The 21,634-nt window shown below is 60.5% G+C and overlaps 3 protein-coding genes and 1 non-coding gene across 7 annotated transcripts; 2 read left to right on the top strand and 2 right to left on the bottom strand.

Annotated features, from left to right (window-relative positions):
• The first annotated feature begins 560 nt into the window (after positions 1 to 560).
• LOC116797879 (ras-related protein Rab-39B-like) lies at positions 561 to 2,099 on the top strand. The gene is made up of 2 exons (XM_032709780.1): positions 561 to 775; positions 1,667 to 2,099. Exons 1-2 carry the CDS (start codon positions 561 to 563, stop codon positions 2,097 to 2,099), a joined length of 648 nt encoding a protein of 215 aa, XP_032565671.1.
• Positions 2,100 to 3,377: 1,278 nt separating this feature from the next.
• TAF12 (TATA-box binding protein associated factor 12) lies at positions 3,378 to 9,996 on the bottom strand. Of its 4 annotated transcripts, none has more exons than XM_032709776.1 (7): positions 9,851 to 9,935; positions 8,686 to 8,831; positions 6,844 to 7,095; positions 5,622 to 5,699; positions 4,766 to 4,880; positions 4,511 to 4,599; positions 3,378 to 3,845 (listed from the first exon to the last, which is right to left on the bottom strand). In XM_032709776.1, exons 2-7 carry the CDS (start codon positions 8,752 to 8,754, stop codon positions 3,810 to 3,812), a joined length of 639 nt encoding a protein of 212 aa, XP_032565667.1. In that variant the 5' UTR covers positions 8,755 to 8,831; positions 9,851 to 9,935; the 3' UTR covers positions 3,378 to 3,809. The 4 variants fall into 4 exon arrangements, with proteins under 4 accessions (XP_032565667.1, XP_032565668.1, XP_032565666.1 ...); XM_032709777.1 differs by lacking the exon at positions 9,851 to 9,935 and adding an exon at positions 7,650 to 7,994 and having other exon boundaries at positions 8,686 to 8,704; XM_032709775.1 differs by lacking the exon at positions 8,686 to 8,831 and having other exon boundaries at positions 9,851 to 9,996.
• Positions 9,997 to 10,282: 286 nt separating this feature from the next.
• Positions 10,283 to 10,411, top strand: LOC116798159. Its single transcript, XR_004360832.1, has one exon. It is a non-coding gene; the product is annotated as a U11 spliceosomal RNA (small nuclear RNA).
• Positions 10,412 to 11,072: 661 nt separating this feature from the next.
• LOC116797874 (discoidin, CUB and LCCL domain-containing protein 1-like) lies at positions 11,073 to 21,510 on the bottom strand. The gene is made up of 15 exons (XM_032709769.1): positions 21,399 to 21,510; positions 18,375 to 18,596; positions 15,601 to 15,738; positions 15,147 to 15,198; positions 14,909 to 14,981; positions 14,652 to 14,785; positions 14,492 to 14,529; positions 14,175 to 14,369; positions 13,388 to 13,509; positions 13,137 to 13,305; positions 12,936 to 13,028; positions 12,683 to 12,773; positions 12,489 to 12,526; positions 12,211 to 12,327; positions 11,073 to 11,505 (listed from the first exon to the last, which is right to left on the bottom strand). Exons 1-15 carry the CDS (start codon positions 21,508 to 21,510, stop codon positions 11,141 to 11,143), a joined length of 1,959 nt encoding a protein of 652 aa, XP_032565660.1. The 3' UTR covers positions 11,073 to 11,140.
• Between the last annotated feature and the right edge of the window lie 124 nt (positions 21,511 to 21,634).

The following is a 21,634-nucleotide window of genomic DNA, read 5'->3' on the forward strand; positions in this document are numbered from 1 at the left end:
GACCCTCCACCCGGGACCCTCCACCCAAGGGGATGTCTTTCTCTCTTCAACCAGGCTTGGGTTTATTTCAAATCTTAATCTGGGGACTCTGAAAAAATAATGCTCTGCTGCAGGAGTGTTTTTAATACACCTGAGGGTTTTCCACATTAAATAAAGGCTGTGCCAAGAACTGGATGCCAGGCAGGGACACAGCGCTTGACCCACGGCATGAGGGGTGCTCTGATTTGGAGGGGGGGTTGGCTGGTGGGGTTACACCCCCCCATGTCTGTGTCACTTTTTGGGAGCCTCCTGTCACTGGGAAAATGGGAGCAGGAACACCCGAGTGGTTCCAGCTGGCTGGAGCCAAAATAAAGGGAGTGAAGGGGCTCCAAAGGGGCCACCCCTGGGAAAATGGGACCAGGAACCACATCCAGCTGGATGGAGTCAAAATAAAGGGAACGAAGGGGTTCCAAACCAGCACCCCTGGCTCCGGGAACGCCTCCTGGGTGGAGGAGCTCCCTGCCTGCCCGGACACGCGCCCGGCGCGGGGGTGGCGGGGCCCGGCACCGGCGGAGGCACCGATGGAGCCGCCGTGGCAGTACCAGTTCCGGGTGATCATGCTGGGGGACTCCACGGTGGGGAAATCCTCCCTCCTCCGGCGCTACACCGAGGGCACCTTCCTGGACGCCGTCAACCAGACGGTGGGGGTGGATTTCTACGTCCAGTTCGTGGAGCTGGAGCCGGGGCTGAGGGTGAAGCTGCAGTTCTGGGACACGGCCGGGCAGGAGAGGTTCAGGTGGGTCCGTGGGGTGGGGAGGGGTGAGGGAGGTGGGTGTCCCACCCTGGATTTGGGGCGGAATGATGTGATCCCGACCCCAGGGAGGTCCTGGATGGGGCTGTGTTCCCACTGGTCCCTTTGGTGGGGGAGCCCCATGTGTGAAGAACCAGCCAAAGCCAAGGGAAAGGAGCACTTGGTTCAGCTCTAAAGGGGGGGTGGGCCCTGCTCCAAGCACTCCTCTGTCCCACAGCTGCAGAGGGGCTGGGGAAGAAGCTGGGAGCCCACTGGGAGCTGGGCAAAGTGGTTTTCCAAAGTGGTTTATGGCTCAGATGCCAGGAGCCTTCACACCTCACTGTGGGGCTGCCACTGCTGGCCGGGTGGCTGCTGGGGACAAGAGAACTCAGGAGATGTGGCTGCAGGGGTGAGAGAGCTCCAGGACTGTGGCTAAAGGGGAGGGAAAACTCCAGGACCACAGCTGCAGGGGTGGGAAAGCTCTAGGACCACGGCCACAGGGACAGGAGAGCTCCAGGACCGTGTCTGCAGGAATGGGGAGAGAACTGAGTCACGGCTGCAGGGCTGAGGGAGCTCCAGGACCGTGTCTGCAGGAATGGGAGAGCACTGGGTCGTGACTGCAGGGCTGAGGGAGCTCCAGGACTGTGGCTGCAGGGACAGGAGAGCTCCAGGACCATGGCTACAGGGCTGGGGGAGCCCTGGGGACTGTGGCTGCGGGGGACAGACAGGCTTTGGTGGCCGAGCAGGGACAGAGCCGCCCTTGGAGCCCTCACTGACGCAGCCAAAGGGCCGATTCTCCGCCCTCTCCCCCTGCGCTTCGGGCGGGGGAGACGCTGCCCGAGGTGGCACAGGCGACCTTGGGGGGGCCGCTCACCCCCTTTTCCCGGCCCCCCCAAGGTCCGTGACTCGCTCCTACTACCGCAACTCCGCCGGGGGGATGCTGCTCTTCGACCTCACCAACCGCGCGTCCTTCGAGAGCGTGCGGCGCTGGCACCGCGAGGTGACCGACACGGTGCAGCCCTCCCGCCTCGTCTTCCTGCTGGTGGGGCACAAGAGCGACCTGGCGGGGCAGCGCCGCGTGGGCCGCAGGGAGGCCGAGAGGCTGGCGGCCTCGCTGGGCGCCCAGTACGTGGAGACCTCGGCCAAGGACGCCTCCAACGTGGCCCTGGCCTTCCAGATGCTGACGGTGGCCATCTACCAGGCGCTGCAGACGGGCAGGTTGGCGGCCACCGGGGCGTGGGACGGGGTGAAGAGCAGCGTCCCCCTGCCCGCGCCGCCCAAAGCTCGGCTGTCGGAGAAGGAGGAGAAGAGGAAGAGGTGCTCGTGCTAGAGCTGGGGACGCGAGGGCTGGGATGGGCTGGGATGTGCCCCCCTGCTGCACATCAGCAGGACAGGACAGGGTGGCGAGTGCTCTCTCTCTGTGAGCATTGTGATTAACTGTGAGAGCTGTCAAACGGTTTCATTTTAACAGTTTAGGGCTCAGTATGGAAGATTTGGTGGTTAATGGAGCGGTTTTCGAAAGGACGGGGAAATAAAGAAGCAATAAAATAAAACGAACGTTGCAAGGACCCCGAGGCATGCTCGTCCTCTGCACATTCCAGCAATCAAAGTGCCCAGGACTGTGGCTGCAGGGACAGGAGAGCTCCAGGGTTGTGGCTGCAGGGATTGGGGAGCTCTCATTCCTTCAGCTGCAGGAAGCTCTCTGTGCTCCCTGCCTGCTGGGTAATTGTTTTGTAACCATGGGGCTGTGCAGGTTTGGCCATCACAGGGTGATCCCACCTCAGTGGGGGGTGGAGATGCAGCAGGAAGGAGCAGCACGGGAGCATTAAACACCCCTGGTCATCCCTCTGCCTGCCTGTGTTTTCCTGGGGAAGCTGCAGTGCTTAGGCTGCCCTTGGAAAGGGTGGAACGCCCAGGTGAGACTTCAGGCACCAGCAGAGGTGGGTGTCACCCCATTCCCCTCTTCTCTCTCCTGTACTGACCAAGTCCCAAATCATAAAGCCTTAAATTCTTTAAATCTTCCCAAATACAATTAGAAATAACAGATTTATTATGTAACTCAGGTAATATCTGATTATCACTCTGGCTCAGGACCTGCCTGAGCCCAAAGCAAAAATCCTTCTGGTCTAGAAGGGGCTGGAGGGGAAGCCACAGGAGGAGCATCTGAACTTGGGTTGCTCAACTTGGAGCAGAGCAGACTGAGGGCAGAGCTCAGTGGGGGCTGCAGCTCCTCCCGAGGGGCAGCTCCGATCTCTGCTCTGCTGGAGCTGTGTCAGGGCAGGCTCAGGTTGGATCTCAGGCAAAGGTTCTTCCCCCAGAGGCTGGTTGGGCACTGCCCAGGCTCCCCAGGGCAGTGGGCACAGCCCCAAGGCTGCCAGAGCTCCAGGAGGGTTTGGACAATGCTCTGAGGGACAGGGTGGGATTGTTGGGGTGTCTGTGCGGGGCCAGGAGTTGGATGGGTGATCCTCATGAGTCCCTTCCAGCTCATATTCCATGATTCTGCTCCCTTTAAATCCCCAGAAGAACTCCCACCAGGACAGCACCAGTGACACAACCCCTGCCACCCCTCTGCAGTGCTGCCTGAAGAGCACGAGCCCGTGCCAGGAGCTTAGATTAATAACTTCTTTATTCATGTAAAACAAACGCAAGTATTTATATAAACACTGACATTACAAAGTACTGGAGCAGGAAGGAGGAAACAAAAACCTCTACAGATGCTTCTAATACTGTCCCACACACGACCAAACGCTCTGTCCCTTGGGTAATCAATCACTTGTACGAGAAACCACTTTCAAGTCACAAATAAAAGTCTCTCCTTGAGACACGTCGCGCTCTGAGGAGGAACAAGGAAAGGGGCAGAGAGTGTTTTTGGCAGATCTCCTCGTAGAGTCAAGATATTGCTGCACCATTAATAAAAAATAGATGCTTCTCTGTAAAGCACTAAAAAAAAAACATCCCACGGGTGACATCGTGGAGGCTTCAGCGGAGAGGCAAAATATCCCAAACTGCACTGGCGGCGGCTCCCAGCTCTGCCCAGGGGCTATTTCTTGGTGGTTTTGCGGATCAGTGCCATCCTCTGCAACAAGGAAAGGGAAAAATGTGGGAAGCTGAGCAGCTCAGAGCAGGTGACTGCCCAAACCAGCTGCAGCCGTGCAGGAGAGAGGCATCCCAGATGCTCTGGGGACGCTGCCTGACCTGCTCCCACACAGGTCTGTCAGGTCTGCTGGAATCCTAATGGGGTCCCAGGCTGGAGCCAGAGGAGAAGGAAGTGTCTGTGCTGCTCCACTCGGCACCCTGGGGCAGTGGGATCAAACCCCACCTCAAGGCCCCCCCTCTGTGCCCAGTGGGAGCTGCAGCATCACCCAGGAACCCTCCAGTTCCTTCCTGGCTCTGACTGTGCACTTCAAAAGCAATGGATTAATTCGGTTTAAAGCAAAATTAAAGGTGTTTTCAGTCCCTTTGCACAAAGACAGAGACAAATCTGCCAGGGGCAGCTGAGAAGTGCCTGTGTGCAGCTCCCAGCTGGTTTTAACCCTCCCAAGCTGGGCTGGCCCTCAGACTTGTGCTCTTAGGGCACAGTCAGCACTGCAGAGGAGCCACAGCAACCTCAACCCTCTCTGCACTAACAAGCCAGGAGGCTCTGGGAGTCATTTCAAGCCCAAACCACTTGGAGGAGGCCACAATTTCACCCCCTTCCCCGTATCAGCCACGTGATTCCCAGTGTTGTGAGGGCTCCTTTACCTGTTTGTGAGCTTCTGTAGTGCAGGCTTTTTTGTAGGGCCTGATTTCTTCAGAACCAAAGCCCGGGATCCACATGTTCCACTGGCGCTCTGGAATCACAGAAGGCTTTGGGTTGGGAAGGACCACAGAGCTCATCCAGTTCCAACCCCCTGCCACGGGCAGCGATGCTTTATCCAGCCCAACACCGCAGCCTGACTTCAGGGAGTGCCCCTGGGCCTCAGCTGAGGGGAAAAAATACAGGTAAAACTCACTCACCGAGGTGCAACTGGACGTCTTTGACCTCCAGGGTGTTGGACTTGCGGTGCCGCGCGAGCTGGCAGGCGGCGGTGACCACGCTCTCAATGAAGTCATCGGCGATCTGCAGCAGCATCTGGGGGGAACAAGGGCCACAGCCAGCCTGGTCAGCTCAAATCATGTGGGAGGGATGAAAACCAGCCCTCAGAAGTTGGTATTTAGAAGCGTGGAATGCTCCGAGTTGGAAGAGACCCACAGGGATTATTGGATCCGATTCCTGGCCCTGCACAGACACCCCAACAATCCCACCCTGTCCCTCAGAGTGTTGTCCAAACCCTCCTGGAGCTCTGGCAGCCTTGGGGCTGTGCCCACTGCCCTGGGGAGTCTGTTCAGTGCCCAACCAGCCTCTGGGGGAAGAACCTTTCCCTGAGATCCAACCTGAGCCTGCCCTGACACAGCTCCAGCCGTTCCCTGGGTGCTGTCCCTGCTCCCCCAGAGCAGAGATCGGAGCTGCCCCTCAGGAGGAGCTGCAGCCCCCTCTGAGCTCTGCCCTCAGCCTGCTCTGCTCCAGCTGCACACACCAAGTGCCCTCAGCCACTCCTCACATGGCCCCTCCTGACCCTTCACCACCTCAGTGTCCCTCTTTTATGTCCCTCTATTGTGGTTTTTGTATCTTTTCTATATCGTGGTGCCCCACACTGTATTTCCCCCAGGACTGTATTTCACAGCTTTTTGCAACAGACCCATTCTGGCACTGGGACACAGAAAGACAGGGACACCTGAAGGCTGCAGGAGAATAGAGATGTGTCAAATGAAATGTCTGTGAAAATACCCAGATTAGCTCTTTCTGCAGCCCCTGCCCTGGGTTGGTACCCACCTCCTCCACATCTTCATCCAGCTGCTCGTTGGGATCCACCTCACGCACCAGGTCCTGCAATTTCTTCTTGGTTAAAACCTGAGGGTGTGGGAGAAGAAGAAGGATTTACTGCCCTGCTCCAGCAAAGCAGCAGCACAGCCACAAACACCCCCTCCCCCCTGTGCTCCCAGGGCCCGAGTCACACTGTTGACACAGTCTATCAGCTCAGGAATGGCAGGGATAAGGAATATCAGGTGTTAAGGAGTCATTTTGGAGCACCAGGGGTTGCTCTGGGCAGAAAGGGGAATGCAGCAGCCAGGATAAATATCTCCAGCACCAAACTGGCACCAAAATGCTGCTGGCAAGGGTGGGGGGAAAAGCAAAACTACAACTTTTAAGAGGAAGAGAGCAAGTGTAAGCAACATATCAGTGACTAAAGCTGTGCTCAGGGCACGAGGGAAGTATTTCCATGGCTCTAGTGCTTATCAGCTTTAGTGCTTCTCATGGAAAACAGAGATAGGTGAGTGCTGGGTTATCCCAGGGCAGCAGCCAAACGTGGCAGGGAGCAAAAACCACACTGGGCTTGACCAACAGGATGCTGAGTCTTAAAAGATCTGGATGGAAGTTGTCAGCCTGCTCCGGTGATCCAGGCACAGGTGGGAAATTCCTCCCTTTCCTGGTTCCCTCGCTGCTGTGCCTGTGTTTGTGGGGGGTCTGGTGCAATTCCTGAGAGCCCCAGTGAAGCCATAAGGGAGCAATCCCAGGGCAGCAGCTTGTTTCATGCACATCAAAGCCTCCAAAGGTTGGAGGGGACCTTAAACCCACTTTATTCCACCCCCTGCCATGGGCAGGGACACCTCCCACCAGCCCAGATTGCTCCAAGCCCTGTCCAACCTGGCCTTGGACACTTCCAGGGATCCAGGGGCAGCCACAGCTCCTCTGGGCAACCTGTGCCTCACCACCCATTTCCCCCCCAAATTCCTCCCATCTAAACCCCATTTAAAAAGAATTTCCCCCCAGTATACATTTTCCTGAGACTGCAAAACCCACGGCATCCATTCCAGCGGCCTGGAAGCAGCTGGAAGAACTCCAGGAAGAAGTTCTGAACTCCAGGAAGAAGCTCACTCAGTAACTGATACTTTAACAGACACAAAGTATTTGCTGGCGATTTAAGGAGGGAGAAAGGAGCCAGGGGCAGGGCTGAGCATCATCCCTGTTGTCCTGGAGTCAGGGATGGAATTACCTGGTTGCTCTCAGGGCTGAGCCTGCCCCCTCCACTGGGTGTTCCAGGCATCTTGGCCACGGTGGTGCTGTTGGCCATGGAGCTCTGGGGGGGGGTGCTGGCTGGCTCTGGCTTGATGGAGGAGAAGTTGGAGAGGTTGATCAAGGTAGAAGGGCCAAACTGGTTCATAATCTGCTGGGCTTTAGATTTTAGGTCATAAAGCTTGTCCAGGTCCTGCTTCTTCTTGGGATTGTGGGGACCCAAACCAATCAACTGGGAAAGGAAAGGAGAGCCAGGGTTAGAGGCAGACAGGGAGTTCAGTGGGGTGGACAGGTCTTTGTCCTGAGAAAACTGGAGTTTGTAGAAGATCAGGAGTCTGTGGACACAGCAAGAAGGGAGAAGTGATGTTTAAGTAGACGAGAAAACCTTCCCTGGTGCGTGGAAAATGAAGTTTCCCAGAAGCACAGGCCAGTGACAGCAGCACTGACCCCCCCACCCCCTCACCCCCAGGCTGAACCCCCAAGTCCCACCCTGCTCAGGGCCTTCCTGAACCCACTTCCCACAGCCAGCTTTGAGGAACAGGCCACACAGAGCAGATTTAAGTGCAGCAGCCCAGGATCCCTCATCCCCACACTGCAGGGGTCTCAGGAGAAGGCAGGGCTCGGCCTGCCTGGAGTCTCATTTTTGGCAGCCCCACGCTGCCAGCCCGGCCTGCAGTGACCCCTCCACGTGGGACTGACAACAGTGGGTCCATTTTGGGTGCTGAGAGCAGAGTCTGGGAGCTCAGAGGGGCAGGAACACGTGTGTGTGTGTGTGTGTGCCCACACCTGCCCATCGTTCCTCCTGCACTGGGCAACCAACAGCCACAGGAAAAGGACTGGGATTTATGGAGCTCCTAAAGGTGAACCAGAAGTGGGCTGTGGTTACACAGATCCTCCAGGTGCCTGAAGTGTCTCAGGTTCTTGGTCACAGACTGACCGGCTCCTCCTCTGTTCCACGGCTGGGAGGCTCTAAAGCCCAGGTTGGGTGAAGTTTTGCTCTGTCCTCACTTTGCTCCACGACAGGAAACTCATCCAAACCCTGCACCTCCCACTGCCACAACCACCACAGGCAGCGGGGATGGGCCTCTCACAGGGAAGGAGAGTTCAGGGAATGGTTTGACGGCAAAACCCCTTGTGGAAGGGACAGAGGTGGGTGGAAAACAGCTGCTGAGGCTGAACTTACAAAAGAAGAGTCTGTTTAACCAGCTTTACAGGACGTTCACACAGAGTGTCTGCCCCCTGAGCCACAAACAGACATTTCCCCCTCATCAGAGCAAGCCTGGTTAGTCTGGATTAGTTAAACCCACACCAGAAAGCACACAGGAACACTCAGAGGTAGCTGCTTTAGTGCTTCACTCCAAGGCACACTCATGCACCTGCAGACAGGGATTTATACCCCAGACACCCTCCTGCACTGCCCTCAGCAAGTCTCCAGCTCAGTTTTAACTGGATTAACGATGGAAAACCACGGCACTCACACCCTGAACCCCCTCAGCTGTACTTGGGGCCGAGGGGCTCAGCACAAGACCAGGAGGGACCTCCAGTCTTGGTTTAAGCTGGAGCTCATCTCAGGCTGTTCACCCCACTCCTCACTTCCCAAATCCACCCAGCAGGAATTCCTGCCCACCATGCAGGGCAGGGAGCACCCAAGCCCTGGGGCAGGAAGCCCCAGAACCCTCAGGAAGAAGCACAAAGTGGTTTTGCTGGTTTATTCCAGGATCTTACTGCACCCTCCATGTGCTGCCAAGATCCCTGGACACAAAACCCACGGGATGAGCAGGTTCCCAGGGCAAATCCCACATGCCAGCCCCGTTTTACTTACAGCTATCTGAGTGTCTAGATCTTTAATAACATCAGCAACTGCTGTGGGCCCAGAGGGTGCAGAGGCCATGGCCCACAGCCTTCCCAGGGTGTCACCAGCCAGCAGGACCTACTCTGGCCTCCTCCTCTTCCACACAACTCCCAATCCTACAGGAACACCAGATATTTTTTTTTTGGTATCACCCATCCTTTATAAGATGCTGAGAGGAAGCAGTTTCACACGTTGTCCTCACTACAGGGCCAAAGGTTTCTCTGACAGATCACACAGTGGCTGCTGCAGAGGAGGAGCATCCCACAGGATCCTGAAGAAATATATGGCCAAATTCTTCCTTTTTCTGCCAGGAAATGGGAGTATCCTGGTGCCTGCTGGTGTGCAGGTAAGCCCAGGCCCCACAGCAGCAGGTCCCTCCAGGGCAGGAGATTTGGGGGCAGTGACAACTGGGACTGATTCAGCTCTGGGGCAGCACAGGGTTAGAGCTGCAACTAAAATTCATGTTAATGCCTAACAGCACATTCCCTGGAGGGCTCAGGGGGCTCCCATTTCCATCAATCACAATGATTTTCACATCTAAATACAACCACAGAATCATGGAATGGTTTGGCCTGGAAGGGATGTTAAAGACTACCCAAGTCCCACCCCCTGCCATGGGCAGGGACACCTTCCACTAGCCCAGGTTGCTCCAAGCCCTGTCCAACCTGGCCTTGGACATTTCCAGGGATCCAGGGGCAGCCACAGTTTCTCTGGGCAACCTGTGCCAGGGCTTCACCACCTTCACAGGGAAGAATTTCTCCCCAGTCTCCCATCTCTCCCTGCCCTCTGGCAGTGGGAAGCCATTCCCCCTTGTCCTGTCCCTCCATCCCTTGTCCCCAGTTCCTCTCCAGCTCTCCTGGAGCCCCTTTAGGCACTGGAAAGAGCTCTAAGTTCTCCCTGGAGCCTTCCGTCCTCCAGGCTGATAACCCCCAGCCCTCAGCACTCAACACCCCCACGGGGATGGGACCGAACCCCCTCCCCGTGCTGAGCGCGCCGGGCGCCGCGGGGGCAGCGCGAAGGTCACCGAACGCCACCGGCACCGCGCAGCGCGCCCGCCCCGGGGCTTCCTCCCACACTTGCAGCCGCGTTGAGCCCCCCGGAGGCTCCGTGAATCTCGCCCGGGTCCCCCCCGTACCTCCCCATGACCCGCGGCCGCTCCAAGGCCCCGCCGCGCTCCCTCCGCCGACACCGGGGCAAGCGCTTCCGCTTCCGGGCGCGCCTCCGCCAATCGGGGGCGCGTCCGCCCCCGCCCGTGCGCGCGCCGAGGCGCTCCCGCCATAGGTCCCCACCCCTTCCCAACTGCGAGCTGCCACAGAGGAAGGGGGGGTGCGCACCCAGCATGCCCCGCGCGGTTTGCATAGCGCCGGCCATCGCAAACAGCGCGGGAACGGCGCTTCTTTTTTAGGGAAAAGCAGCACGAATGGCGAAAATAAAGGGAGAAACGTATGGAGAAAGGATGACGGAGCAGAGGTACACGCATCGTTTAGCCGGTCGTTCCCGTGCCTCGCCCTGAGCTCAGCGGCGCTCCGGCGCTTTGCCGCGCGGGGCGGGCGCGGGCGCAGCTCTTAAAAAGGGCTTCTGCCGTGCGTGGCACGGGGGGGCCTCGCGCCGCCCCCGCGGAATCGACATCAAGAGATTTCGGAAGCACAATTTTTGTGAGGTGGGGTCGCCGGTAACCGCCCGTTCCGGCGCCCCGGTACCGGTACTGTGGAACGGCAGAGGCGTGGGGGGAGAGGGACGGGGGCTGGGTCGCCGCGATGGCTCCGGCAGTGCCCCAGTTCCGGAGCCGCGGCCACCCATCGGCGGGACGGGACGGACGGATCATCGTTGTGACATCACGAACATGCGGGACGGTCCCTGTGACACCACGGACCAGTGGGTGATGCGGGACGGTCACTGCGACATCCCGGGTATGCCGGATGATCCCGGACCGGCAGAATGGTCCCTGTGACATCCCGGAGTACATGGGATGATCCCAGAACGGCAGGATGGTCCCTGTGACATCCCGGGGCACATGGGATGATCCCGGACGGGCAGGTTGGTCCCTGTGACATCTCGGGGTATGCGACACCGATCGCTGTGACACCGCAGACCGGCAGGAGCAGAAGGATCATCCCTGTGACACCCCGGACGGGCAGGACGGTCCCTGTGACACCCTGAACCGGTGGGAGCAGAGGGACCATCACGGTGATGCCTCAGAACGGAGGGACCACCCCTGTGATACCCCAGACCCGCTGGGTGATCCAGGATGATCGCTGTGACACCCCGGACCAGTGGGAGGAGCACGTACATACATCTATCTATATAAATATATATAATATATATATTTAAATAGGATTATTCTTAAAAAAGCCCCCCGGGGACCGCGGGGAAGCTCCCTCCCCCCGCACATCCTCCTCCCCTCCCGGTACCGTGCTCCCCCTCCTCACAAGGCTTCGTGATACACGTGTGCGAGGGGACAGTCCCCGCGGGGCCCCTCGGGGCAGGGGCTGCCAGTCCGCTGCTCCCCGGGCCGCGGGGCGGGGGTCCGGTACCGCACCGGGGGGCACCCGGGGGGCCCCGCGATGCCGCAGGGGCTGCGGCGCGTCCCGGGGGGCTCGGGCTCGCTGAAGGGTGTGGCGTACTCGGGCTCCGGGGGCAGCGGCTCCGCGTACTCGTGGTGCTTCCCTGGCACGTCGTAGTGGCTCAGGACCAGCGGCAGCGTGTAGCCCTCGTCCAGGAGCGGCTTGAAGGTGGAGGGACCCGTCTGGCTGCTGGGGCTCACCTGCACCAGATCTGGCTCGGCGTATTCTGAAACGGGGCTGCGCGGTCAGGGGGTTGGGCTGGGACGGGAGGGGGGGGGAGGGTTGAAAAAGTGGGCGTGTTTGGACCCCCGGGGCTGGGAAAAGCTGTGCCAAAACCAGGGGTAGGATGCCCGCCCCATGGACCCCACATCCCTCTGCCCCAGCACAGAGAAGGGCTCCTGGTGCCACCTGGCCACCCTCCAATACCCACGGCTGTGATTGAGATGGAATTTATTATTATTATTATTATTACTACTACTACTACTACTACCATCTGCTATTATTGTTGTTATTAATATTATTATCATTGTTATTTATCATCCTTATTATTAATGTTGTTCTTATTATTTATTATTATAGCTGTTATTTATTACCCATATCATTATTGTTGTTCTTATTATTTAGTAATAGTATAGTTATTGCTGTAATTATTATTATCATTGTTGCCATTGTTATTATCCTTATTTATTATTTATTATTCTTTATTACTGTTTATTATTCTTTTACTATTATTATTATTGTTACTACTATTATAAAATAATAAGCCCCAACAGGGTCTCCCTTTTGCATAGGACTGTGATGCAGGAGGGGTTGGACCAGAAGAGGAAGGGGAAAGGAATGGACACCCCAGAGTGTCCCTAGGGTGCAGTAGGGGAGACACGGTCCTGACTCTGGGCTGGGGGACCTGTTTGCCCCCCACTGTCCCTGTTACCTGGGGAATGGGTCCGGCTGAGGTCTCCTGGTGCAGGTGCCGTGGGGAAGGAGGCCAGGCTGGGGGGCTGCAAGCTCTGCAGGGAGCACACCTGGCTTGACTCCAGCTTGGGGTACCCTGGGCAGGGAGCAGAAACCCCTGTTTGTCCCAGGCTGTCACCTGGACAGGTCCCCCCAGGAAGGGGATGGCTCTGGGCTCAGCAGCAGCACCAGTTAAACCAGCTGCACCCCATGGCCCACAGGACTCCTGGTTCTGGGGAGGGCTTGGGGACCCTTTACCTTTTGTGATCCCACAGTTCAGCTCTGCTGCTGATTTCCTGCCAAGGGGAGAAGTAAGATGGGGTGAGGGGTCCCAGGCACCCTGTGCCCACCGTCACCCACCTCCTCACACCCACTGAGTGAGCAGCTGAATGAAGCTGCCACATTTTGGGAAGGTGATGCCGGGTAGAAGTGGGGGGCAGGATGGGACCCACCTTTTCCTATGGCAGAGGAAAGCCAGGAGCAGGAGGACGGAGCAGAGGAGCACGAAGCCACCAATGAGCAGCATCACCAGCAGCGTGGAGCCTGGGGAGGGAGGGCACATCAGCCCATCCCGCCCCTCTGCACCCAGGGGTGCCAGGAGCCCACTTGGGGCCCCCAGAAGAGAAAATCAACGTGTTGTCACAGGGGGATGAAGCCCCAGTGGCACCGGGAGCACCACAATGCTGTGCCCCCCATGGCACCCACCTGCCTTCTCCGGGTCCAGGGCAATGCCAGGGATGGGGGTGTGGGTGGACAGGCGGCTGGTGGGCACAGGGACCTCCCTGGGGACACTGGGCACTGCGGGGCAGAGCGGGGACCGTGACTGTGGGAGCAGCACCGGGGAGGCAGCGGTTCCGGGAGGGATGTTTGGGATGGGGGGGGGTGGGATCCTCGGGAAGGGCTCACCGTAGGGCCGGGGCGCGCGGACCCGTGCCAGGGGGCAGCCCACCAGGGCCACCTTGAGGGCCACGCGCTGGTGCCACCTCTGGGGTGTGACACGGACGTAGCGGGCAACGATGGGGGGGATGAAGGCGTTGGAGACCTCCCCCTGGCTGTCGGCATTTCCTTCAAAGACCTGGAGAGGGCAAAAGAGGTGCCAAAGCTGAGTATCTGCAGGCAGGGGGTCTCAGCCCCTCTGCTGCCCCCTCCATGCCCACCTTGTCCTCCTGGCTGGCACTGCCCCTGTAGGGTTTCCAGTTCTTCCCGTCGCGGCTGGAGGAGACCCGGTAGGACGTCACGTAGTAGTCGTGGTGCTCGGAGGAGCCCTTTGTGATGATGCCTGTGGGTGCAGGAGGGGGGTCCCCGCTGTCAGTCACGGGGTGCGGGACTGGGGAAGAGCTTGGGGCAGGGCTGGAATAACCCCCATCTCTCGGACATCCACACTCCAGCCGGGAAAGGAGGAGGGCAGGACATCACCCAGTGGAAGGGGGTCCCTCTGACCCCGGGAGGGGGGTCCCTCTGACCCCGGGAAGGGGTTTGGGTGGCAGATTCCAGTGCGTGACCCCCCCCTGCCGTTCTGCTCCCAGCAGCCGATAACCTCCGGCCCCGGCTGCCAGCCCCACATTCCTCCCTCCTCCAGCCTCCGGGCGGACAATGTGCCCATTTTCCTGGCCGGCCGCCGGCGCACAAAGCCCCCGCTCTGGGCAGGCTCCGAAGCACAAAAGGCGCTCGCTGGCACCAGATGCAAGAGCATAATATTAACTTGTTCGTCCCAGAAACTGCTGCGGATGAAGGGGGGGGGGGAAGAAGGGACAAAAAGGGGGACAGGGCACAGCCAGGGGGGAGTTGATTTGCTTTGTATCCCAGTAAAACCATGACACAAGGAGCTCCAGTGCGTCCTGGGAGTTGTGGGGGTGTGGTTTTGTGGGGATCAACGAGGCTGGCACGGTGTCACCACAGTGGTCAGGGTGGAGCGGGGACATGGGCAGCTGTTGTCCCCCTCACCTGTGACATTCCTGCGGGTGCCCAGGTCCAGCTCCAGCCAGGCGGTCTCGGCGCTGGGTTCGGCTGCCCAGGAGTGGCCGGAGGTGCCAAGTGCTGCCCTTTCGGCCACCCAGGCCCTGACCTGGCCCAGCACATCCACCTCGTGCCACCAGGATGAGGCGTTGAAGGCGGCCACCTCCAGCGCATCGTCACAGGCTGGGGACAGGAGGCGGCAGGCTGGGAACTCAGGACCCCCAACCAGGCGTGGCACGGGGGTGGCACTGGGATTGGCAGCCCAAACAGTGCCTTAATTTCAGGGGGAGTGGGACAAAAAATACCTTTGTGGAATATGAGCCGCTTCTCGGAGAGGGATCCCCTGTGGGGAGGGAAGCAGGGGCAGCATCAGGCTGGTGAACAAGCCCGGGGGGGGGTTTGCAATCGAGGGCTGGCTGTTCCATGTGACAGCACAGGTGGGGGGTGCAGCCCCTGCTCACCCACCTTTTGGAGTGGAGCCCGTTGGCAAAGGCTGACTCATAGAGCGTGATCCCCTTCTCCCGGGACAGCGTGACCTGCCCGCCCAGCTCGTCCGCGATCACCCCGGCGTGCACGGCGGCCTTGCACAGCACCGAGGTCTGCAGGGAGCAGGGGGTCAGAGCAGCCCCCCCACAGGGCACCCCGAGGCCCAACCCACCCCCTGGGGGCTGCTGGGGGTGCCAGGCAGTGGCCACACGTGCTGGGGACTGTCCCACACTTACGTCCCGGTAGCCCTGGCTGGGGTTGCCCCAGATGTCCCCATGGATGTCCTTGCAGCCCGCAGGGCAGTACACGCTGAAACGCACAGCAAGGGGGGGGTCAGGGCTTGCTCTGCCCCTCTTCACACCCTCTCTGTTCCCCAAGAGCCCTGGGAGAGGGATGGGGTGAAACCAGGGCTGATGGGAACTGCCGGGGTGGGGGACACCAAAGCAGGACCACTCACCCCCCCCGACCACTCACCTGATGTGCTCCTGGGTGTAGTGGGTGCCTCGAACCAGGCAGGAGACCAGGTCTGCAAGGCAGGGACACCCCAGGGTGAGGGACCCCCACCCACCCCACAACACCCACCCACCTCTGCCCAAGGGCACCCCATTCCCGTGCCCTTCCCAACCAAATCCTGCTCCACGTTTGGGTTTTCCACCCCATATCCCCATGTCTGGAGGGGTAGGGAGAGGTGGCCCTTTGGTCCCTGCAGCAGTGCCACCATCTAGAGTGGCTCTGTTTGATATTGGCCACCTGACCTGGGGGTGTCCCATGTTGTGCCCCCAGTCAGGGAGAACATGGATATTCAGGGCAATGGGAGCCCACCCAGGGGTCAGCAAGGAGCTCCCTCCACCTCAGGCCGTGCCCCCCTCCACGGGCCAAGGCACATCCTGGGGGGGTCTCTGCACCCCCAGGGGATGCCCCCCCTCACCTGGGTGCTGAGAGGTGGCATAGGACAGGAGGAGGCCTCGCCCCGAGCGGTGGCTGGTGCTGTTGAACAGGACGGTCACAGAGCTGGAGTTTGTCACCAGGAGCGGGGCAGAGGGGACGGAGTTCCTGCAGTAGGGCCCTGCCACAGGGACGGGGCCGTGGAGAGAGTTGGGGCTCCCTGGGGACAGGTGAGGGCACACAGACCCCAGGGTTTCACCTCCCCCGGCTCAGCCCTCGCCAGGGCTGGGGGAGCTCAGGTATTTAGGTCCCGGGGTTGTCCCACACCCAGGGTGGCCCATCCCCAAGGTAATCCCAGCCCCAGGGTGCTGAAGGGTCCCCACCTTGAGGGTGGCCCCATGCCCAGGGTTGTCCCAGCCCCACGGTGGTCCCACACCCAGGGTGGTCCCATGCCATGGTGACCTCACGCCAGGGTGTCCTCTTGCCCAGGGTGGTCCCACGTCCCAAGGTGGTCCCATGCCAGGGTGTCCCCTTGCCCAGGGTGGTCCCATGTCCTGGGGTGGTCCCATACCAGTGTGACCTCGTGCCAGGGCAGTCCCAGCCCCAGGGTGGCCCCACACCCAGAGTGGCCCCATCCCCAGAGCAGTTACATCCATGCCATGGGAGGACCTGGGTTGCAGCCCCCCCTGATTGCCCCCTCCCCACCACACTGTCCCCCCACAGCCACAAGCAGCACGGGGGGGGGGACCACACAGCCCCCAGATGAGGGCATGAGAAGTGGATCAGGTTCCTGGGGGGTACCCCAAGATGGCTCCTGGGATGCCATGAGCAGCCACCAGCCCTTATGGGGACCTGCCACCACATCCCCCACTGCCAGGGCTGGTACATGTGGCATCACCCCACAGGACCCCGAAACGGGGGCTGTGTCCCCCTCCCCATCTCCCCTCTCACAGGCGCTGCCGGAGCTGCCTCCTAAATCCCGCCCCCGTTTAATCCCCATTAATTTGCAATCTCCATCTCCCTGATTAAAACTTCGGCTTAGCAGGCAGGCGGGTTCCTTAGGGACATCCCTGGTCCCAGCTGGGGACCAGAGGTGGCCCCAATCCCCAGACTGCCATCATCCCACCCCCCCCCCCATCGCTCTGCTCTGTGTCACGTCCATCACTGGGGTCTCGGGGTGCCCAGAGATGCTTTGAGCAAACACCATTCTTGTCTGGGGGACAGGGAGCTGTGTCCCTGTGTCCCCATGGGGCTGGTGGTGACACCTCCCATGGTGACACCACGATGTGGGGTCGTGCCGTGCCTCAGTTTCCCCCCCCCCCCGATTTGCACCCTCCCCCTGCCTGGGGTGAACTGAGAGCCCAGGGGACGTGGGACATGTGTGTGCAGGGATGTCACAGGGTCACAGACATGACAAGGGGGGGGGGGGGGCTCTGCACGATATGCAGATGAGATGCAGATGAGACACGTGCAGATTTCCCACCCACTGCCCCGGGGTCGCTGCTGCCACGTCTGCATGGCTTCTGGGGACACCCTGGGACCCCTTGGCTGAGCCCCGGGGCTGGAGGCTGCCACCCCCACGGGGACCCAGCCACGTCTCCAGGCAGGATCAGGCCAGGGGCCAGACACTGGGGCTGAGTCAGCGGGAAGGAGTCCACGGCCCCCGCCTGCTCCGGCCGCTTCCCGAAAAACATCTGGGACTCCTCAAGGGCCGGCGCCGGCTGCGGGAGAGGGACCCCAGCCCTGTGTCACGCACTGGCACGGCCCTGGTGAGGGCACCCAAAGGGGCTGTGGGTGCCTGGCCACCTCCCCCAGCCCCCCAACACCTCCCCCAGCCTCCCGGGAGCATCATCAGGGGGTCTCCCCTTTCCCACAGCCTGGGCCAGGAGGTCTCTTGGCTTTGGGGACAAACATGTCCCATGGGGCAGGGACCTCACATGCTGTCACCCCTCCGGATATCACCCCAGAAAAGGGTGAAAGCCCTGGAGAACAGGGAGAATTCCCAGTCCCGGGAGCAGATGTGGGTCCACGCTGGCTCCCTTCCATCCTGTATTTCCTGTCGTGTCCCCTGCCCCTCACCAGGGCTGCTCCTCCATCCCACCCCACCAGCGATGCTTCCCCCCACCCCCTCAAGACATTTTCCCTGGCACCCATCATGCTCCTGGTGCTGCCAAACCCCTCCAAGACCATTTTAAACCTCTCTGGGAAAATCCTGGAAGCGCTTGGGCAGTGGCTGGGCCGATGGAATTAATTCATCAGCAGCTGCATCTGGTCCCAACTGCTCTCTCCCTTCCAGCTTGGCAATACCCCCCTCCTCAGGTACCCCCTTCCTCAAATACCCCCATCCTCAAATATCCTCCTCTTTTGATAATCCCCTCCTTGGGTACCCCCCTCCTCTGATATTCCCATTCCCAAATATCTCCCTCCTCGGACGCCCCCTGTATTTGGGTACCCCTCTACTCAGGTACCCCCATACCTGGATATTCCTCTTCCTTGGATAATGCACTCCTCAGATAACCCCCTGTACTTGGGTACCCTCATCCACAGGTATTTCCCTCTTTGGACAACTCCCTCCTCAGACATTCTCCTTCCTTGGATGCCCTCATCCTCAGATAAACCCCTCCTCAAATACCCCCTTCCTTGGACACCTCCTCCTCCCCTTCCCACGATAAAATCAGATAAAACCCCAAAGTTTCCCAACACTGTCCCTGTGCAGGTCACTGACGTCACCCCCCCCACCCCACCCACAGCCCCTGGGTGGGCTCTGCCTCAGTTTCCCCTCCCCAGTTTCCCCTCCCCATGGGACCTCCCCCTTACCGTAGGCAGTGCCAGCCTGGGGGTCTGAGAGCAGCAGGGAGCTGTGGGCACAGTGCTCCGAGGGTTCCAGATCCACGTCCCCGAACGCCAGGAGCAGGGAGGTGCCCAGGGGCGCCTGGAGCCGCCAGCGGCACATGGTGTGGTTGGGGTACGTGCCCGGGTAGTTCTTGGAGCTCAGGGTGCCACTGTGGGGTGCCAGCAGTGTGTGGCCACAGCCATTCCCTGTGGAGACACCGGGAAGGGCTCAGCTCCCTGCTGCAGTTTCCCCCCCACTTGCTGTGACCCCCCCGTCAGCACCTTCAAATGGGTTTTCCTAGTCCAAAACATCTTTTTTTTTTTTTTGGGTGGATTTTCTGGCCATTCCCCTGCACTGGGAGGGGAGGGGGGTACTGGTTCACCAGCAGTGCTTAATTTTCAGGGAAGCCTTCAGCAGTAGATCTCCTTTTGAAAATTAAAAAAAAAAAAAAAGGCAAGCAGCACTGCCTTTTAACCAGTTCATTAAGTAACATAACTCCAGACATCTTAGGGGGGAAAGGGAGGGGTTCCTAGATTCATCCCTGGGGACATCCAAGGATGAAGCTGCCTCAGTTTCTCCCCACAGCCACCCAGCACTTCCAGCTCCTCTCTGTCCCCCAGGCCAGGAGAACCCCAATTTGGGGGGACACAAAGGGATTCAAGGAGGAAATACCTCCATCCATGGGGCTGTACAGCACTGGGCAGCCCCCCAGGACCCGCCTTGACCTTGAACACGACCTTGGGCAGCTGCATCCCCACTGCCTCCTTCCCAGGGCGACGCCAGACCCACCATAAAAGGGGCTTTTCTCTGAGCTCACCGCCCCCAGGCACGAGGGAACATCCTGGAAACGAGCTGAAAGCGCCCGGTGTTGGGATCCAGACGGGACTTGTGGGCAGGGTTGGGATGCAGGGAGAGAGGGGAAGCATCGCTCAGCCGCTCTGTGTGGGCTGGGGGCATGTGGGGGTCCAGTGCCCACCCTCTCTCCGCCTCCCCAAAAAGCTGCTGCTCCTGCCAAGCATCCTCCTGGCACAGCCAGAAAGGAAAGGGATGGTGGGCAGGGGTTTGCCCAGCCTTGGCTCCCCTCGCCGTCGCCGGGAGACGGCACAAAGTGCCGGCAAGGGAAAATCCTGCAGGGATGAAAAGGGGGGGCGCCGGAGGTGGAAGATGCCAGCCCCCCCCCCCCCCCCCCGGAGCCCCCTCCCTCCTCCCCAGCCTGCGGGAAGGGCTGGAGGCCAAACTGGGGGGGTTTATCCTGTGGGACCGGGAGAAATCCCCAGTTTTCCCTCTGGATGCTGATGGAGCAGAGCTGGGAAGGATCAAACCTTCCAGGACTGAGGGTGGTGGAGGGGCAGTGGGGACCCCAGGGCTGCGGGGACAGTGGCTCCCAGAAGGGCTGCTGCGCTGGGGGAGAGAAATTCGGGGTATTTCGGGGGAGTTTCCAGCAGGGAAAGGCAAAGCCGTTGGGATCTGCATGAAAACCCCTCCCTGCCCAGGACGGCCAGACCCCAGTGAGCCCGGTCGGGGGTCTTGGATGGACCCCCTGCAAGCTCCATCTCCACGCTGGTGGGCGCGGAGGAGCTGAGGGGATCCATTCCAGGGAAAAAAAAAACCACCCCGGGAAAGGAAATCCTTGTTAAAAACATCCCGAGTGTGGCCAGCGCGTGCCGGGAGGGAATGCCAGAGATAAGCCACGCCGGAGATAAGCCGAGAGCTGCGGGTACTCCTGGGAATTCGGCTCCGGAGATGCTCTCGAGGGGCCAGGAATAGCCAAGACAGAGCCACGGGGGACTTGCCCTCCCCTCCCCCCCCAAAAAAACCCCTGAATTGCCAAAAAATGTGGAAACTGGGTTTCCGGCGGGTGAGGGCGAAGTCACGGCCGGGCCCCCGCTGGGCTCATTCCTGCCAGGGATTTGTTTGTTTTCTCACAGGATGCAGGAAAGACACAACAGGGCGATGCTCCGGGAAAAGCCCGGCACACTCCCGCCTCCGTCACGCCGCCGGCCCCGGGAAAGTTCCCCCGCGTCCACCCGCGGGTTTCGGATCCGCTGGAAACCCTGTGCAGGATGTGTCCCCAAACTGGATGTGTCCCAACCTTGGGGGACGCAGCGGGATTGTGCCCCTGGTCATCCCGCCCTGGCCCCGTGCCTCAGTTTCCCTTCGCTGGCAACGATGCCTTGGATGCCCCGTCCTTGTCTCTCCTCGCTCTGGGATGAGCTGAGGACAAGCGGCACCGGGAAACATCAACTTCGGGATGAGGTGTGGGTGAACATTCCCTCGGGGTCGTCCTGGACCCCGCGGGTGCAAATCCCACTGCTCCGCGGCATTCCCGGGATGGAGCCGCTGCCCGGCTCTCCCGACTGCGCACCGGGAGCGCCAGCGATCCTCTTAACCCGGGGATTAGGGGATCCTGGAGAAAGCCCTGGGGGAGGGACGGAGCCGGGACCCCCGGGACCACTGGGACAGGAGGCACCGGGAGTGGGGACAGAGGGAGCGGGGGGAGCAGGACCGGGGTGATGAGGGGGGGTAGGGGAAGCGGGGAGCTCGTACCGGAGAAGGGGGATGGAGCGGACCCCGTCCCGTCCGGTACCGGGACAGAGGGACGGTAGGGACGCGGATCGGGACCGTGACGGAGAGATGGATGTGCTCCATCCCGTCCGGTACCGGGACAGAGGGACCGGAATCGCTGCTGGAGCAGAGGGATGGCAGGAATCTCGTCCCGGATCGAGACCGGGGCAAGCACACCGCCAGGACCCTGTCCCGGTGCGCTCCGCTCTGGACACAGCAGGGACCCGTTCCCGGGAGCCCATCCCGGTCCCATCCCGGTCCGATCCCGGTCGGGACACAGCGAGGAGCCCGTCCCGGAACTCACCAGGACAGAGAGCAGCCCCGTCCCGTTCCCCATCCCATACCCAGCCTTGCTCCCCAATCCGGCGAGCGAAAGGGAAGCCCTGGGAGTTGCCGGTGGGACCGGGGACTCCGGAGCCGGTGCCCCCCCAACCCGCACTCACCGTCCTGTGCGGCGGCCGGGCGCAGCCCCAGCGGGCCGAGCAGGAGGCAGCAGCGGCGGAGCAGCAGCGCCAGCGCCAGCGCCCGCGAGGCCGCCCCGCCGCCCGCCCGCATCCTCCTCCCGCCGCCGCCGCTACGGCCCCGCCGCGGCCCCGCCGCGCCACCGCCCCGGCCCGCCCCCTCCGCCCATTGGCTGCCTCCGCCCTGCCCCGCGTTCCTATTGGGTCATCTCTCTGTC

The sequence above is a fragment of the Chiroxiphia lanceolata genome, chromosome 24 (assembly GCF_009829145.1).
Source record: "Chiroxiphia lanceolata isolate bChiLan1 chromosome 24, bChiLan1.pri, whole genome shotgun sequence".
Taxonomy (NCBI): Eukaryota; Metazoa; Chordata; class Aves; order Passeriformes; family Pipridae; genus Chiroxiphia; species Chiroxiphia lanceolata.

Bases quoted from the DNA above. Each gene is read 5' to 3' on its own strand.
- TAF12 (XM_032709775.1), bottom strand. From the start codon at position 9,994: ATGGCGGGAGCGCCTCGGCGCGCGCACGGGCGGGGGCGGACGCGCCCC. The intron at 7,096-9,850 runs GTACGGGGGGGA...TTCCTTTCCCAG, and splicing joins CGGCCGCGGGTCATGGGGAG to TTGATTGGTTTGGGTCCCCA. The intron at 3,846-4,510 runs GTAAAGGAGCCC...TCCTTGTTGCAG, and splicing joins CTACAGAAGCTCACAAACAG to AGGATGGCACTGATCCGCAA.
- LOC116797874 (XM_032709769.1), bottom strand. From the start codon at position 21,510: ATGCGGGCGGGCGGCGGGGCGGCCTCGCGGGCGCTGGCGCTGGCGCTG. The intron at 14,530-14,651 runs GTGGGTGAGCAG...CCCTCCCCACAG, and splicing joins AACGGGCTCCACTCCAAAAG to GGGATCCCTCTCCGAGAAGC. The intron at 12,774-12,935 runs GTGGGTGCCATG...CTCCCTCCCCAG, and splicing joins CCTGGACCCGGAGAAGGCAG to GCTCCACGCTGCTGGTGATG.
- LOC116797879 (XM_032709780.1), top strand. From the start codon at position 561: ATGGAGCCGCCGTGGCAGTACCAGTTCCGGGTGATCATGCTGGGGGAC. The intron at 776-1,666 runs GTGGGTCCGTGG...GGCCCCCCCAAG, and splicing joins GCCGGGCAGGAGAGGTTCAG to GTCCGTGACTCGCTCCTACT.